General features: G+C 38.8%; 1 protein-coding gene and 1 long non-coding RNA gene across 3 annotated transcripts in view; one reads left to right on the forward strand and one right to left on the reverse strand.

The window, feature by feature from the left end:
• Nucleotides 1-18,107, forward strand: part of LOC138170373 (uncharacterized) — a 464,687-nt gene that overhangs the window by 362,531 nt on the left and 84,049 nt on the right. The window lies entirely within an intron of this gene.
• The window catches only part of RAB31 (RAB31, member RAS oncogene family), a 269,429-nt gene continuing 257,557 nt past the window's right edge, over nt 6,236-18,107 (reverse strand). For both annotated transcript variants that reach the window (XM_069099638.1, XM_069099636.1), the window contains one exon: nt 6,236-10,722. In XM_069099638.1, the coding sequence (XP_068955739.1) occupies nt 10,625-10,722 (98 nt within the window). In that variant the 3' untranslated portion in view covers nt 6,236-10,624. The remainder of the gene's footprint in view (nt 10,723-18,107) is intronic.

Consider the following 18,107-nt stretch of genomic DNA (forward strand, 5'->3'; position numbering starts at 1 on the left):
TCTCTCTCTCTCTGTCTCTCTCTCTGTCTCTCTCTGTCTCTGTCTCTGTCTCTGTGAGTGTGTGTGTGTGTGACATCTAGAGTAGTGAATGACAAAGGAGGAGGGGAATAAATATGAATGTTAATGAGAATTAGCATCTTAAATCATGATAAGGTAATTTTAATAGTGAATCAAAAATGATTTCATATTAGCTGGTCAATACAAAGAGAAAATTAAAATCTGTTTGCACTGTTAAAGCAAGGAGAAATGTAAGAAGGTTCTATGAATGTATGTGTTGTTTGTTGTTGGGTTGGGGGTTAGTTTTTTTTGTTTTGTTTTGTTTTTTGTCTTTTTAAAGAAAACACTATCACCAGTTTTGGGATGAAAGATCTGTGAAAATCAACAAAGTATATGGTGTGAAGTTAATGGGCAGGCATAAATGTTGTTTGTTGAGCTGAGGTTTCATATGACAGGTAAGAAAGATGACATACCTCTGAAAGTGAGACATCTCTGGGTACTCTGAGGATAAGCAAAGAAGGGCAAATGGAACTAAGAAGAAATAATACACAAAGAATTTTCATTTGCTGAGAGTAGAACCTGCTTTTGCCTTTCTAGTCTAGAAACCAAGGAAATGTGTTTTACTAGGACTATAGGTCTAGAGCTTGAAAGAACTTTAGAGGTCATCAAGACTAACCCCCTCATTTTACATGTGAGGAAACTGAGGCCCAGAGAGTTTGTGACTTGCCCAGGATCACACAGGTAGGACAGGCATTCCACCAGTAATGTAGCACTTTTGCTTACCTTCCCTAATTATCTCATTGATGTTGATTTCTATTGAAATCTATTGATTTCTTGTCTCATTCCCTTCAGGGCCTGTTTCATTTGTTTTCCTTTTTCCTCTATTTCCCCACCATACCCTTATCCCCCTCACTCATATCAAATAACTTAGACTCCTACTTCACTGAGACTGAGAAATCAAATATTGAGTTCCCACAATTCCCTTTCTCCACTTCTCAAAACGCCTCAGCATCACCACTCATCCTTTCCTCCTTTCTTCCCACCTCAGATAAAGAGTTATAGGTATACTTATTTCTTATTAAAGCTAATTCTGCCACCTGTGGCTTTAATCTCATTCCTGCCATCAACTGGCCTCATCCTGGACCTTGGCCCAATAGTCTCTGTCTCATGCATCTAAACATGGTTAGCTTGCACCAATCCTTAAAAAACCTTCCCCTTCTCTGAGATGGTGCCTTTATAAATCAAATAAAATAGATTTTAAAAAGCATCCCTCTACTTTGAATTTCTTCTACTATTCAATCTACTATTCTATTATTCAATCTACTATTGAAATTCTTCAATTACTTACTGTTTCCAACTATGTAAAGTTCAAACTCCTTACCCTAGTATTCAAAGCTATCCCTAATATGGTTACACTATACCTTTCTATCTTTGTGTCAAACTATTCCTTTCTACATACAGTATGTTCCAGTTAAAGGCCTGTTTTCTCTCCTTTCCATACAGCAATGTTCTGGTAAATGTTAACAATTGACTCTCCAGGAAAACAAAAATGTATGTATGACACACTTTAAAATTTAATCTGCTTTATTTTTTTAAATGTTTTATTTTTCTCAATTACATGTAAAAACAATTTTTAACATTCGTTTTTTAAATTTTAAAAAATTTTCTCCCTCCCTCCCCTCTCCCTTCATTAAGAAGCCTAAAAATTTTATATAGATTATACATGTACAGTCATGCAAAACCTATTTCCATATTAGTCATGTTATGAAAGAAAACATAGACCAAAAAACAAACTAACATAAAATAAAGAAATTTTAAAAAGGTATGCTTCAATCTGTATTCAGACTCCATCATTTCTTTCTCTGGAGGAGAACAGTATTTTTCATCATGAGTCCTTTGGAATTGTCTTGGATAGCTGTATTGCTCAGACTGGCTAAGTCACTCACAGTTGTTCATCATACAATATTGCTGTTACTGTGTACAATAGTCTCCTGCTTCTGCTCATTTCACTTTGTATCAGTCTATGTATGTCTTTCTTTTCTGAGAGCATCCTGCTCATCATTTCTTGTAGCACAATAGTATTACATTACAATCATATGTCGCTTGTTCAGCCATTTCCCAATTGATGGGCATCCCCCTCAATTTCCAATTTTTTTGCCACTACAAAGAGCTGCTATAAATATTTTTGTGCACATAGGACCTTTTCCTTTTTGTTTTTTATCTCTTTGAGATACAGACCTAGTACTGGCACTGCTGGGTCAAAGGGTATGTATGACTTTGTAGCCCTTTGGGCACAGTTTCAAATTGCTCTCCAGGATGGCTGAAATAAGTTCACAATTCAACCAAGAGGGCATTTTTGTCTCAATTTTCCCAATTCCCTCTAACATTTTAATTTTCCTGCTCTGTCATATTAGCCAGTCTAATGGGGTGGTATGGGATGGTACCTCAATGGCACCTAATTTACATGTCTTTAATTAATAGTGATTTAGAGCATTTTTTCATATGACTATAGATATTATTTATTTCATCTGAAAACTGCCTGTTCTTATCCTTTGACCATTTATCAATTGGGGAATTATAAATCTTATAAATCTGACCTAATTCTCTATATATTTGAGAAATGAAGCCTTTATCACAGAAACTTGCTGTAAAAAAATGTCTAGTTATGATTACTGTGTATTTTCCTTCATCCTGTTTTATTACTTGTTTAACCTACTCTCTCTCCTTTCACCCTGTCCATCCTCAAGAGTTTTTCGCTTCTGACTTCTGCCTCCCCCAATTTGCCCTCCTTTCTATCTTCCCCTTCTTTTATCTTCTTCCCCTCCTACTTTCCAGTAGGGTAAGACAGACGTCTATAAACAACTAAGGGTACACGTGGTTCCTTCTTTGAGCCAGTTCTGATGAGAATAAGGTTCAAGCACTCATCCCCACCTCCTCTGTCTTCCCCTCCGCTGTAAAAGTTCTTGTCTGCCTCTTTTATGTGAGATAATTTACCCCATTCTACCTCTCCCTTACCCCTTCTCCCAATTCATTTCTCTTTCTCACCCCTTCATTTTAGTTTTTTTTAGAAATCATCTTGCACCTGTGAGTTCCTTCAAACAACTCTGAATAAACTGCCCTAATAATGAGAAAGTTAATAGGAGTTAATTATATGTATCATCTTCCCGTGTAGAAATATAAACAGTTTAAACTTGAATCCCCTGCGATTTCCCTTTCCCATTTACCTTTTATGCTTCTCTTGAATCTTGAATTGGAAAGTCAAATTTTCTATTCAGCTGGGTTTTTTTTTCTCCATCAGGAATGCTTGAAATTTTCTATTAAATATCCATTTTACCCCTGGAGGATTGCTCAGTTCTGCTGGATAAGTGATTCTTGGTTGTAATCCTAGCTCCTTTGCCCTCTGGAATATCATATTCCATACCCCCAGATCCTTTAATGTAGAAGCTCCTAAATCTTGTATTATCCTTACTGTGCCTTCATGATATTTGAATTGTTTCTTTCTGGCTCCTTGTAATAGTTTCTCCTTGACTTGGTAGCTCTGGAATTTGACTCTAATATTCATGGGAGTTTTTGTTCTGAGATCTCTTTCAGAAGGCGATGGTTGGATTTTTTCCATTTCTATTTTGCCCTCTGAGTCTAGAATATCAGAGCAGTTTTCCTGGATAATTTCTTCAAACATGATGCCTAGGCTCTTTTTTTCTTATCATGACTTCCAGGTAGTCTAATAATTATTTTTTTCTTTTTTTTTTTTTAAAGCAATCAGGGTTAAGTAACTTTGCTCAAGGTTATACGGCCAGTTATTTCTGAGTGTGGTGCTAAGTATCTGCACCCAGATTTGATCCCCAGGTCATCCCAACATTGGAGCCGGCACTCTTACTTGCTGAGCCACCTGGCCACCCCTAAGCAATTGGGGTTAAGTAACTTGCTCAAGGTTACATGGCCAGTTATTTCTGGGTGTGGTGCTGAGTATTGGAGCCCAGATTTGATCCCCAGGTCATCCCGACACTGGAGCTGGTGCTCTTACTCGCTGAGCCACCTGGCTGCCCCTAGTTTAATAATTATTAAATGATCTATCCTTTACCTATTTTCCAGATCAGTTGTTTTTCCAGTGAGATATTTCTATTTTTTAATTCTTTTGATTTGTTTTCTTGTTTCTTGATATCTCATGAAGTTATTAGCTTCCATTGGCCAAATTCTAATTTTTAAGGAATTATTTTCTACAGTGAGCTTTTGTACTTTCTTTTCTATTTGGACAATTCTACTTTTTAAGGAATTTTCTTCAATGGATTTTGTGCCTCTTTTACCATTTGACTTACTCTAGTTTTTTAAGGTGTTATTTTCCTCAGAGTGTGTTTGTGTGCGTGCACCTCCTTTACCAAGTTGACTCTTTTCTTGTGATTTTCTTGCATCTTTCCCTCTACCTTTCTTATTTGGTTTTTTTTGGAGGGGGGAAGGCAGGGCAATTGGGGTTAAATGACTTGCCCAAGATCACACAGCTAGTTGGGTGTCAAGTGTCTGAGGTCAGATTTGAGTTCTTCCAAGAATTCTTTTTTGGATCTCAGACCAATTCACATTTTTGGGGGGTTTTTACATATACTTGTTTTGACTTTGTTATCTTCTTCTGAGTTTGTGTTTTGATCTTCCCTGTCACCAAAATAGCTTTCTATGGTCAGGCTGTTTTTTGTTGCTGTTGTTTGTTCATTTTTCCAGTCTATTTCTTGACTTTAACTTATGTTAAAGGTGTGTTTGTTGCTCTCCCGGCCTGCACTCTGGTCTGTGAGTGACCCCAAGCACTCTTTTCCACATTACAGCTGTGGCAAGGGTCCCCATTCCCTGTGATGGCAAGCTCTCATGTGCTAGTGCTCTCCTCATCCCAGGCCTGTGACCTACGTCCAAGTATGAGCAATGCAACCGAGTCCTGCACACAGTGCCAGCAAAAGGACCCATGTAGTCTGACCCCCTTACCATCTGTGAGCTGAGAGCTCTGGAAGCCACTGCTGCCATTTCAGCTGCCCCCATGGCCTGTTACTGGCTTGCCCTAGGTGTGGCTGCTACCTGCTGCCTAGTATGGAGGTCAAGGGTCTCACTGCTAGCTTCCTCAGGCACAGCCTGCACTGCGTTGCACTCCACTGTCAACCCATGCAACAGACCTTTCCTCCTCAGTTATCTTGGGCTGGAAAATTGTTTTGCTCCCTCCTTTTGTGAATTCTATTGCTCCAAAATTCATTCTGAGGTGTTCTTTTAAAGTTATTTGAAGGAGAATTTGGGAGAGCTCAGGTGATCCTTGCCTTTTCTTTGCCATCTTGATAACTTTAATTTGCATTATTAACATTTTCTCCATCACTTTCTTAAGTTCAGATAATCAACAAAACACTAAATCAATCTTTGATTTATAGTTTGTCTATTTCTGAAGTGTAAATGCTCACAAATTTGACAATTGGCTTTCTTGGTTCAAGCTGGCTCTAACACACATGGCCAATTACGTACACCCAACGTTTCCCATTCTCTCACCTTTGTTCATGCTCTTCTTTATGCCTGAAATGCTCTTTCCAGCCCCATTCTTACCTATTCGATTCCTACCTTCGAAGCCTAATCCAAATGTTACCTTCTTCAGGAATCCTTCTCTGCTTATCCCATTTACTAATGACCTTTCTCTCTACGTATCTCCAACAGAACTTTGTACCTTTTGCACGCTCATCATGAATTAGACTTTATACTTCACGGCACAAGTTATGTCCAATGGACTTTAACTTTGACATCAGAGGCTGTGTCCTATCTAGGTCTTGTATCTCTTCTACTATCTAGCACTACTGTGCTTTGTACAAATTAGATTTGTTGAACTATTTTTTAACTGCTATCTCCTCCAAGTTATAACTCTCTCTTCCATGTGTACTCACTGACCAATAGTAACAGCAGACTAAAAAGAAAGTGTATGAGGACGTGTATCTCTATAGCACACGTGAGTAAATTAGCACTCATGAAACATCTCGCTTGATTTCTCCTAGCTAATAAATCTTTTGAAAACTGAAATTCTGTGCCCACTCATTATGTATTCTAACCTTTACCTTCCCTGCTCTCACGTATCTACCTAGCAGCACAGTGATCAGTGTCTTGCATGTAGTAAGTCAGTAAACAAGTATCTGTTGAATTGATTGGATTAAATTGATTTTAGCAGCCTTCATTTTGACAACTGTAGACGAGTGTTTAAAACTAACCAGAGTTCTAAAATATTACAACATTTGGTAATACTTAAAATATTTATTAGTATGAATCAGTTTAAAAACAAAATAACAGGTACAGTTTTGTTACTGTTGTTGTAATTCGGTGGTTTTGTGAGGAAAGGTTGGAAATGCACTACTGTTTAATGAAAGGGAGAAAAGTTCTGACGATGTAAAAGCATCCCCCCTATGCAGGAACTGGGTCCAGCCCAGTCAAAGCCCTTTGCAAAAACACAAGAGAGAAAGCAATATGCATGGCAAAACATAATGCTGACATTGGAACACTGGGTCTGGTTTAAAAGATGGTTAAAATAGTAAACATATATCACTGATATACTTCATCTGTCTGCATACATGTCAGAGCTTTCTAACCTATTGCTCAACTTGCCCTACTCCTTGGGTGACGGTGTAAAGTGGGGAATCTACCAATAGATGCTTGTTTTCATCTTTCACATGTCATAGTGCTATGTCTGGAGGAAGCATTTCACACTTACATCCCCAGCACTTCGCACGGTCCCAGGCACATATTAGGCTCTTAATAAATGGTAGCTGACTAATACTTGGGCATATTCCCTACAAGGAAGAATGAGATCAATTCTCTTTGGGGCACGACTTCAGTACCCGGTGACTATGAGAGAATGCCTGATTTGGGACCCTCAAAATCTTGCAGCCTGAATGGAAAATGCATACTTAGTATCATTAATGTGCTATCTTAAAGTTTAAAAAATGGCAAGTCAGTAAGATATCTATATCTCTCTCTCACGTGTTGCTACTTTCTATCTTTGGCCTTTCTGTTCTTAAATGTGAAATGGGCACTATAAAATTCATATTTACAATATACAATAGATATCTGTAAGCCAGACTCAGACAATGAAAGGTATAACATGCTAGCTTCGGAAATGTAAAATTATATTTAGATATGTATATATGTACATGAGAAGAGATAGAGAAGGGGCAGGGAGAGAAAAAATGGAAAAAAGGAAGGAAGGAAGGAAGGAGAGAGGGAGGGAGGGAGGGAAGAAAGAAGGAAAGAAGAAAAAAAGGGAGGAAGAGAAGTTTGAGGAATGACTAAAATGGTATTATGGCACCTCTAATGCTCTGGCCAGTTTGGAGGCACATTGTTCTATAAGGTCACCTTGTAATATACTGTTCATGTGTTAACTCAGGCTACCCTGATTTTTTTTAATTGCTCTTATGAAAAATCATGATTCTTCAAAAGGGTCTAGGCACTTTCCTGAGAAGGCTCAATAGACATGTAAATGTGTTTGCTCAGCCATACTCTATCAGCTCCTTCCTGATTTTTTAAAGTGATGATTAAGGCTTTTCTCCCTCCAAACTGCTTCTGATAGAAAGAAACAGTATCAGAGAGGTAAAGAAAATCACTTTGAAACCTATTCCCTTCTGAAGAGAACCCTGATTCCATTAATTTGGGGGACAGGGGGATATTCATGTTCTGTCATCAGAATTAGCCTCTTTTATGTTAGAATTTGTCCAGTGTAATTCCCTAGCTATGTGACAGATTATGATTCCTTACTTTCTCTGTTCTAGTCCCTGCATAGTTCAGATACTAATTCAATTTCTGTGTTGAAAGAGGTAAGGTTCAACATAGATCTGCATGTCACCCGGAAAGAACTGACTTCAGTTTCTAATATCAAACTATTTACTTCTAGAAGGATGTGTAGATCCATGTCAGGCCTACAAGTAAATTCAGTGCAGATTGTGGACCATGGACAATGTAGGAAATCCCATAAAGTCTCTTCCCAGACAGTCAGAATCCCTTGTTACTATTTGTGATGGAACTGCTTCTGTCTGAAATAACTAAGACTCAAATCTGTACCCAGACAGGTAGAATAGATGGAATCCTTTCCAGACACCAAGATTCAAGAACTAACAAACCAGCTCTACAAATTCCAGAAATTCAGTTGGAGAATCAAACTGGCTAAGTGCACAGGAAGAAAAAAAATCTTTTATATTTGTAATCTGCCACTTGTAATCTTGTTGTAATTTATAATATTTTATATTTTAATTTTTATCGTTTTATATGCAAAAATCTTTTGTTATTTCAAAAGATCTTTATTGTCACCTTCGCTTTGTGTACCCCTTGATTGTTGCTCCATACACAGTCTTTTTTTTTATCACAAAAGAGGGATAGATGTGACATCCATGTTGGTCCCTCAGTAAATGCTTCTTTGGGCCATTGATATAACTCATTCCATCAACCCAGGAATAAAAGGATCAGAGTGTAACAGGAACTAAGCAATCATGGGGATGGTAATATGTTTATTTCCTAAGATTTGAAAACTGCAGGTGTTTATAGTCAAGATTCAGTTTCTCTCCTAGCTCTGAAATGAACTAACTGCATGATCTTGGCCAAACCATTTACCCTTTTTTGAGCCTTTGCTTCTTCCTTTCCAAAACAATGTGGTTCAAGTAGCTACTCCCTAAGGTCCCTTCCACTCTCTAGTTCTGTGAGTGATATGATTGTTTCCCAGACCATAATTAAGGTGCTTATTATGGAAGAGTACAAACAGGATTAATTTTCTCTTTACTTCTTGGTGCCTGACTAAATAATTTGGGGAGGGTAGGATTTCTTCTCACAGTATGATAAAAAGACAATTGGATTTAAAGATTCAAAAGGCTTAGGTTCAAAGCCCACCTCTCCTACTTACCACCTATGTGACTTTGGGTGAATTACTTAATTTGACCTCATTTTTCTCACCCAAAAAATGAGAGGTGTTTGTCTCAATGACCTCTAAGGTCCCATCCAACTTTAATCACTATCTCCTACCAAGGGTACTGTGTCTGAGAGGCTCTAAAAATTTTGTCCCAATCTGAGCCTTGGTAAGAGGTCAACCATTGTTTGATCCTAGATTGGTAAGAAACTTGGAATGTAAAAAAGATTTGGACTTAAGGGAAAACAAGCTTTTCCCCTTATCCCTCTCAGCCTTCACTTCTTCCATCTACTGCATCCAAGTACTTTTCAAAACTAAACAGATGAAAGATATTCAAATCCTTTTATGTTACAGAAGATGTCGAGGAACCTGGATCAGGAAGGCCTATCCTTTGTGCAGATATGATGGAGTACTGCCTTCATAGAGTGTAAGTCACTTCTTGATTTATTGTTTAAAGTATCCTAGGCTTTTATGTGGAGTATAAAATAGTAATAAGGATGAAAGAAATTTTAGAAAAGCCAAATGTTTCCCTTCCATTTAAAACAATGGCTCAAAGGGAGAGATTTTATATATATATATCTTTTTTTAATGCCTTTTTTTTACTTCAGTTTTCAACCTTGATTAAGAAACCATGACAAACTCTATTAGCAAGGAACTACCCTGTGCATTGAGCTCCCTGCCCATCAAGACAACATGCAGTATGTAGTACCTCTTTTTAAAATGTCTCTGTTCTACCTTAGTCTACTCATATGCATTCTTACATAGAAATGCCTTCTGTCTCTTTTTCAGAAACAAGGCCTTCTCATCTTCTAAGTCATTTGCAGCAATTTTTCTCAGATTTGTCACTCTACATGTACCTGAAACTCAAAATGTGTGCAATGCTAAACATTGAAGGAAAAAATCAGGGATCTAAAAAAGTTGTTTTTTCTTTTCTTCTTTCCTTTTGTTCCTTCCATTCCCTTTCCTTCTCTTTCTCTTTCTTTCAAATAAATCTTTCCCTCTTCTTTTTTTCAGCAAATTGTTCAAACCTGTAGTTTGGGGGGATAGTTGGATAACACTCCTCTGTTCTCTACAGAAGATGTGGGAAGTATAGGATAAATTCTATTTCTTTCCCTTAAAAAAAATTTTTAGAGCAGATCTAAAATTTAAAAATAAAAAAACAGGCTCAGTTCTAAAATCACATAAAAAATTATCTCCTCACTAGCTAACTTTCACAGGTGACTGATTAGGTCATCCACAAAGTCAGTGGCACTGAAAAGATTCCTACAGTATGACCAGGCCAATGGGAAGTCAGAGAGGAAAGACCCACCTTAGAATCCCCCACACAAACTAAGTCAACAATACTACAACCTCTTTCTTACAAAACTAAATTTTGGGGAGGGTTTAACAGAGAACTCGCTATATACTTGTCATCCACCCACTCCCTTCCTTCACCCACTCAGTAAAAATCACTGTTTTAAGGAGAGTGAGAGAGAAAGGGAGGGGGAAGGGCAAGATGAATTTGGTGTAGTCCAATCCATCAATATAAACAGTATGACTTAGGTTTTTTCAAGAATTTCTGAAAAATCCTTTCCCAAGGAAGCTTTCTGGATGTGATACCTGCATATTTCTTATAATATAGAGCTGGGATTTTTTTTAAACAAGGCACCAAGTCACCAAGAGTGGGAAGTCCTTCAGTCAGTGCACAAGAAAATGGGATTTGAGTTCTTCAAGTACATCAGATGATATCATATGGGGTCAGCAACATCGCCTGCTTGCTTGTGGTGTTTGCTTCCCAAGCTTGATTGCTCCATTGTTCCCATTTTCATGAGGATCCAGGGGTGGGATCTGACGACCTAGAACATAAAAGAAAGTCAAGGCTAGTTTTTAAATTTTTCTCCTGTCAGCATCCCTTCACACAGATTCTTATAAAACCTTCCTATTGATGCTCAAGTAACCCAAATAGAGTGTTTATCTCTTTCCTACTTACCATCCACTTCTCCCCTCCATCTCCATGCCACACACTTATCCTAACACCTGCTAATTTTTATTCTTTCCCTAGCTCTTCCCACTCCCCAGTCTAGCTTACTTTAAAAAATAGTTGAGGAATTCAAATGTGCTATGATCTTTATTAGAAATTTTCAGAAGTGTTCCAAATTGCTTTTTTTTCCTAAAAAAAAGGAATCAATTGGATATTTGTAGCATTTCAGTAACATTTATTAACTCTCAGTCCACCATTCCATTCCTTGAATGGCTAATAAAACAAAGAAATCACTTATTGCAAAACCATACAAGAGGACTCTTCAAATTCAGTTATATTTTCGTTTCAAATGAAAGCAAAGTTCTTGGTTTGCTTCATGATTTATTGTTTAAAGTATCCTAGGCTTTTATGTGGAGTATAAAATAGTAATAGGATGGAAGAAATTTTAGAAAAGCCAAATGTTTCCCTTCCATTTAAAACAATGGCTCAAAGGGAGAGATTTTTATGATTTGCACTTTAGTGAATTAGTAGAGGAGAAGAAAGGTGTTCCTTTAAAAAAAATAAAACCCTTCCATAACTTAGTAGACCCATAAATATATAACAGACCAGCAGATTTGCAGTTCCACAAAGGGCAGAAAGAAGAACTCGTGTTCTTGCCATATTGCTGTCTTCTAAAGACCTCAAGGTCACTCTTTCACCTCCCTCAGTGACTCTAGGACTAGACTGACAGTCTTCTCCATCCTGCCACCATCGTCCAAGATTACCAAATTCATTCCAATGACCATTATCTTTCTTGATTTCAATGAGATTCATCCCACTTCATTCACTCATGGGGGAAACCACACCTAGAGCTCACCATCATTCAGAATCATACCATTCCTAAGACCATGAAGAAAAAATTTTACACTCTGACTCTAATCCCCTATCTTCTTACCTTTCCCACGTCCAATCTTTCCTTCTCCCTTATCCACCCTAGACCTATGCCACTCTCTCACTGGGATTTCTACATAGTAGACAGAATAGGATGCTGGTGAATTTTGCTGGTAGGTTCAAAATGAGTTGAATAACCTTGTCCAGTCATAAGATCATATACTCTGAACTGGAAGGGAACTTAGAGGTTACCAAATCCATCCTTTATTTTATATTTCATTAAACAGTCCCAGATAGGAGGTAAAATAACTTTGTCAAGGTTACATGCCAAAGTATCCAGGACTGTGACTCAAAATCCCATGCCCTTTCTACTGGGAAAAAACTGAAAAGGGAATAACTTCAATACATATGAAGTTATTACACTTGGATTCTAAAAATCAACTTAATAAGTACAATATGGGAGACCATGTGGCTACACAGACGTTTAACTAAAAAGGTAGATGGTATAGTAGATAAAGCACTGGGCCCAGGGTCAGGAACACCAGAAATCAAATCTGATCTCAGACTCTTGGAAGCTGTGTGAGCCTCGGCAAGTCACTAAATTCCAGACTGCCTCAGTTTCCTCAGCTGTAAAATAGGGATAATAATAGTACCTACCTTCCCAGGGTTGTTGTAAGGATCAAATGACATGATAATTGTAAAGCATTTAGCACAGTGCCTATCACATTATAAGTGCTATATAAGTGTTAACTAGTATTATTCTCTGGAATTAGAATTTTATTAAGGGGGCCAGGTGCTATGCTAAGTGCTGGGGTGAATTAACAATAGTCCATAGTTAACAAGATTGTGAGTTCACTCTGTCCTTTGTGTGACAGGAACTTGTATCACATGACTTAGGAGCATACCCCAGGAACTAGCCCCTCCTGGAATAGACAGTACTGTGAGAACTTGCTATTCTCTCAAGGACTGTTACTTGATAACACCTATGAAAAACACAGGCTGCTCGACCTGCTTGCACAAACACCCGAAAGAATTAAGCAATATCTGGCAAGGAACCAATTATCCTGGTCAAGCCTTCTTTGTTCTTCTCCCATAAAAATCCCCAATCCCCTGAGCCTCTTCGGAATCTCACCCATGGAGAGGACGCTCTGCCTGGGACCCTCCCATTCGGGACTCAAAGGCTGTACCCCGGGATTCCCCAGCCATGTTGATCGAGAGTTGGTGCTCCCCTGAACTGGTGATGTGTTCTTTCTCTTACTATTCTTATTTTTTATTTTAGTTGTGTTTGCTTTAATTGTGCTAGGAATATTGTATTTCTGGTGCCGATTTAAGCGTCCTTGTTTCTGTGTTCAATAAAACTCCTTCCCCTCTTGAGACTGTGTCGTTTGTGGGAGCGAATCTGAACCAATACCAAAATCACCATAACATGGGGATACAAAGTGAGGCAAAATATAATCCATGCCCTCAAGAAGTATGCATTCTAATAGGAGAAACAACATGTACATAACTAGGTGAGCGCATGATATACACAGAGAAGATGGAAGGTAATCTGATTAGAAAAGGCACCTGGTGAGAACCAGGAATGTTCTATTGTAGAAGGGAAGGACTGGAGCAGAGTCTTGAAGGAAACTGGGAAAGCCAAGAGGACAAAGGGAAGGGGGCATAACATCTCCAGTATGGGGGACCTGACTTAGCATGGAGATGGGGGATAGTATATATAATGTTGGAAGAATTCCAAGTGGGACTGTAGAGCTGAATCATAGAGTATATGGATGGGAATAAAGTATCAGATGACTGGAAAGGTAGTAAGGGGTCAGGTTTTGAAGAGCTTTAAATGCCAAACATTGGACTTGATCTGGAGGTATTAGGGAGTTGCTAGAGCTCAATGGAAAGGTGGTCAGATCTGTGCTTGAAAAAACCACCTTGCAGAAAAACCTAGGAGGACCTCTCTGAATTGATGCAAAGTGAAGTGAGCAGAACCAGATCACTGTATGCAGTAACAGGAATTTTATAATTATGATCAACTTTAAAAGACTTAGCTACTATGATCAATAAAATGACCCAACATGATATCAAAGGACTCATGATGAAAAATGCTATCCAACTCAGAAGAGAGAGCTGTTGAACTCTGAGTACAAACTGAAGTATTATTTTCTCACTTCAGAAATTTTACTTGCGGGGCGGCCAGGTAGCACAGCGAGTAAGAGCACCGGCTCCAGTGTTGAGATAGACCTGAAGATCGAATCCCAGGCTCAGACACTTAGCACCCACCCAGAAACACCTGGCTGTGTAACCTTGAGCAAGTTACTTAACCTCAATTGCTTAGGGGCGGCCAGGTGGCTCAGCAAGTAAGAGCACGGCTCCAGTGTTGGGACGACCTGGAGATCAAATCCCGGGCTCAGACACTCAGCACCACACCCAGAAATAACAGGCCCTGTAACCTTGAGCAAGTTAGTTAACCCTGATTGCTTTAAAAAAAAAAAAAAATTTACTTGCTTTTTTTGCAAGATGGCTAATATGGAAATATGTTTTGCATGATTTAACATATATATTTGGTATCATATTGCTTACCTTCTCAGCAGAGGGAGGGGGAGAATTAGGAACTCAAAAAAAGAATGTTTAAAAAAAGAAAAAAAAATTTAAAAGAAAAAGAAAACTCACCTTGGCAGTTAAGCAGCAAGGGATAGGAGGAGGGAAAGACTAGCAGCAGGGAAACCAGCTAGGAAGTCATTGTAATAGTCTAGGAGAAATGTGAACTAGGATTACAATTTTGTGAGTAGAGAGAAGAAGACACAGATGAGAGGTGTTTTGAAGGCAGAATGAGGATTTGGCGAAGGTTAGACATGTAGGGTAACTGACAGTGAGGAGTCAAGGATGACAATAAGGTTGCAGGTGTGGCCAATTGGGAGAATGGTGATACCTGCTCTGGACAATAATAGGGAAGTTCAGAAGAGGGGAAGGTTTGGAGGACAAGACAGTGGATTCTGTTTTGGACACATTCAGCTTGAGACCCCTATGGGACATCCAGTTCAAGAGTCTAAGAGTTATGTGGTAATATAGGGTTGGAGCTTAGGGAAGAGACTAGGGCTGGGCACATAGATCTGAAGATCATCTTTTTAAAAATTAATTAATTAATTTGCTTTTTGGAGGGGGGAGGGCAGGGCAGTTGGAGTTAAGTGACTTGCCCAAGGTCACACGGCTAGTAAGTGTTAAGTGTCTGAGTCCGGATTTGAACTCAGGCCCTCCTGACTTCAGGGCTGGTACTCTATTCACTGCACCACCTAGATGCCCCCCTAAAGATCATCTTCACAGAGATGATAAATGAAACTATAAAGTTGCTGAAATCAATAAGTGAGAAATTATAGAGCAAAAAGAAAAGACTCAGAACATAGACTTGGGGGAACGCCTCTTGGTTGGTAGGCATAATACAGATAATTAAAGAAGAGATAAATAAAGAAATAGCAAAGGAAATTGAGAAGGAACAGTTAGAAAAAGATGGGAGAGCAATGTCATGAAAACCTAGAGAAGAAAATGTCCAGGAAGAGAAGGTGATCAACTGTGTCAAATGCTGCAGAGAAATCAATAAGGATGACAAATGAGAAAAGGCCATTAGATCTGGCAATTAAACCACCATGACTAACTGCCACGAAAGCTACTGTGATGCTGGGGTAAGTTATAAAAGAGGCAGAGTATCCAGAAATAAGGAGGCAATAGTCCCTCTGTACTCTGCCCTTTTCAGATCATATTTGGAATTTTATGTTCATACTACAGTGTAAGAGACTGAAAAACTGAAGTGTGCAGAGGAGGGTAACGAGGATTAGAAGGGGGAGGAATTAAAAGTAGAGAGACTAACTAAGAGGCTATTACAATGGTCCAGACAAGAGATGACAAGGGTCCAAACTATGTTAGAGGCTATGGGAGTAGAAAAAATAGAAGACACGCCAGAAATGTTGTAGAAGTAGAACTGAAAAGACTCAACAACTGAGAGAATACAGGGTGAGGTGGGGAGTGTGATGAGGTAAAGAGAAGAGTGAAGGATAATGCCAAGGTTGTGAACCTATATGACTGAAAGTATGGTTGTATCCTCAACAGAAATAGTGAAGTTTAGAGGAAGGAGGAATCTGAAGGGAACAAATGTAATAGATTTCATATAGGGGATGTTGAGATGTCTATGGGACATACAGGTAGATATGACTATATGGCAGTTGGTGATATGAGAATGGAATTTAGGAGAGAGATTAAGGCTTGGGTATTTCAGAGCATTCAGCATTGAGATAATTGAATTAATTGGAACTGATGAGGTTATTAAGAGTAACTGAATGGGGAGGGAAGAAGGCCCCAGAGGAGAGTCTTAGGGCTACCATACTTAGAACATTTATACAGATTAGTAATACAATATAATCTGAAGAAGAAAAGAATGCTAATAACTAGATGAAATCAGGAAAGGCTTCCCTTATTCTGATTATTGTAAGGTTCTCATCCATAGTAGATCAAATTTCTTGGGTCTGATGGAGTTTTGACTTATGATAGAAATGCAAGAATGCATCATATAAAATTGACTAATAAAAATCACAGAATCTTGAGCCGAATGGAACCCCAGAAGCTATTTGGTTAGTCCAACCTGAATCTGAATAGAAATATCTCCATAACATCTGACATCTTCAACTGCCTTTCACACAGCTTGAACTGTATGTCCAACAGATATCTTTAACTTAATATGTCCAAAGCCAAACTCATTATCTTTCTCCTAAACCCTCTCCACCCTCCTACTTTCCCTATTACATAGCAGGCAACACCATCTTCCCAGTCCCTCAGGCTCACAACCTGGGAGTCATTCTGTATTCTTCACTATCTTCCATATCTAATCTACTGCCAAGATCTGCAATTTCACCTTTGCAGCATCTCTTGAATATTTTTCATTCTTTCCTCTGATACTGCCATCCCTCTAATGCAGGTCCTACTTATGAATCTGCCTGCCTCACATATCTCCCCACTCCAATCCATGCTCTATTCAACCACTAAAGTGATTTTCCTAAAACAAAGATCGTGTGACATACCTCATCCCCCCATCTAACCGCCAATAAATTCCCGTAGCTCCCTATTGCCACCAGGATCAAATACAAAATGCTCTGTCTGGCATACAAAGCCCTTTGTAGTCTAGCGTTCTCCTGGGTTCTAGACTTCTTAGACCTTATTCCCTGACACGTACTCTTTGACTCAGTGACACTGGCTTCCTGGTAGTTCCTGGAAAAAGATGCACCACCTTTAGGCTCCAGGCATTTTCTTCCACTGCCCTTCATGCCTGGAATGTTCTCCCTCCTACGCTTGGCCTACTGACTTCCCTGTCTTCCTTTAAGTCCAAACTGAAATCCCATGTTTTACTGGAAGTTTTCCCTAACTCCTTGAGCCTAGTGCCTTTACTCTATTGTTTTCTGTTTGTCCTGTATATATTTGTTTGTATGCTCTCTCCCCCACTAGACTGCAGATTCCTTGAGGTCAAGGACTATCTTTTGCCTCTTGCATTCCCAGTGCTTAGTACAGTGCCTGGCACATAGTAGGCATTTAATAAATGTACATTGATTGATTGACATATAGTTATCTAGCCTTGATATGAAAACCTCCAGTAAACAATTCACTATTTCCTGAGGTAGCACATTGAACTTTTGGGCAGCATTAATTGTTAGGGAGAGTTTTCTTTTAAGAAGTCTAAATCTGCCTTATTTCAGCATCTGGTTCCTAATTCTGCCAGACAGAAGATCTAAACAGAAGTCCAGTGTAACCTATGAGATGTCTTCAGATAACCAATTTTATTTTATAATGTTGTTGAAAAAGTTATATCCATCATGCAGTTATACATCTATATAGTTCATTCGTCGTTGCTTGGCTCAATCTTCCTCTCTATGACATACTAGGAGGCTTCATTATTCACAATGATGTCCCATCAAACACCCTAAGCTCTCACATACTCACTCTACTCTATCCAGTTTTCATGAAATACTCCTCCACTCCACCTAGGCTACACACAGAGATGAGTCAATCCCTTGATTTTGCCATTGTCCAGAAGTTTTCTGCTTCCATGTTCATGAACTTTGTAATTGCTTTCCATCTTTTCCTATGTATTACAACCCCTAATCTTTTCATTCTCAATCATGACCTCTAATTCTTTCACCCCCTAGTTCTTCCATAGACCATTATCCCTAGATGGTCTACACTTCTCCCTTCCCTATTTTGACCCCTTTGTGGATTAGTTCAACTCTATAGCATCTTCTACATTGGGACTTCTTTTCCCTTGTCCTTTCATGGCTCATGTTTTGCCAAGCCCCACCCTATATTTCTATTCATGAGTTGCTGAGTGGAGCTACAGGAAATAATGAAATCACGCTGAGTCCA

The sequence above is a fragment of the Petaurus breviceps genome, unplaced genomic scaffold (genome assembly GCF_028583685.1).
Source record: "Petaurus breviceps papuanus isolate PSGF00001 unplaced genomic scaffold, PetGlider_PUasm1.0 38, whole genome shotgun sequence".
NCBI lineage: Eukaryota > Metazoa > Chordata > Mammalia > Diprotodontia > Petauridae > Petaurus > Petaurus breviceps.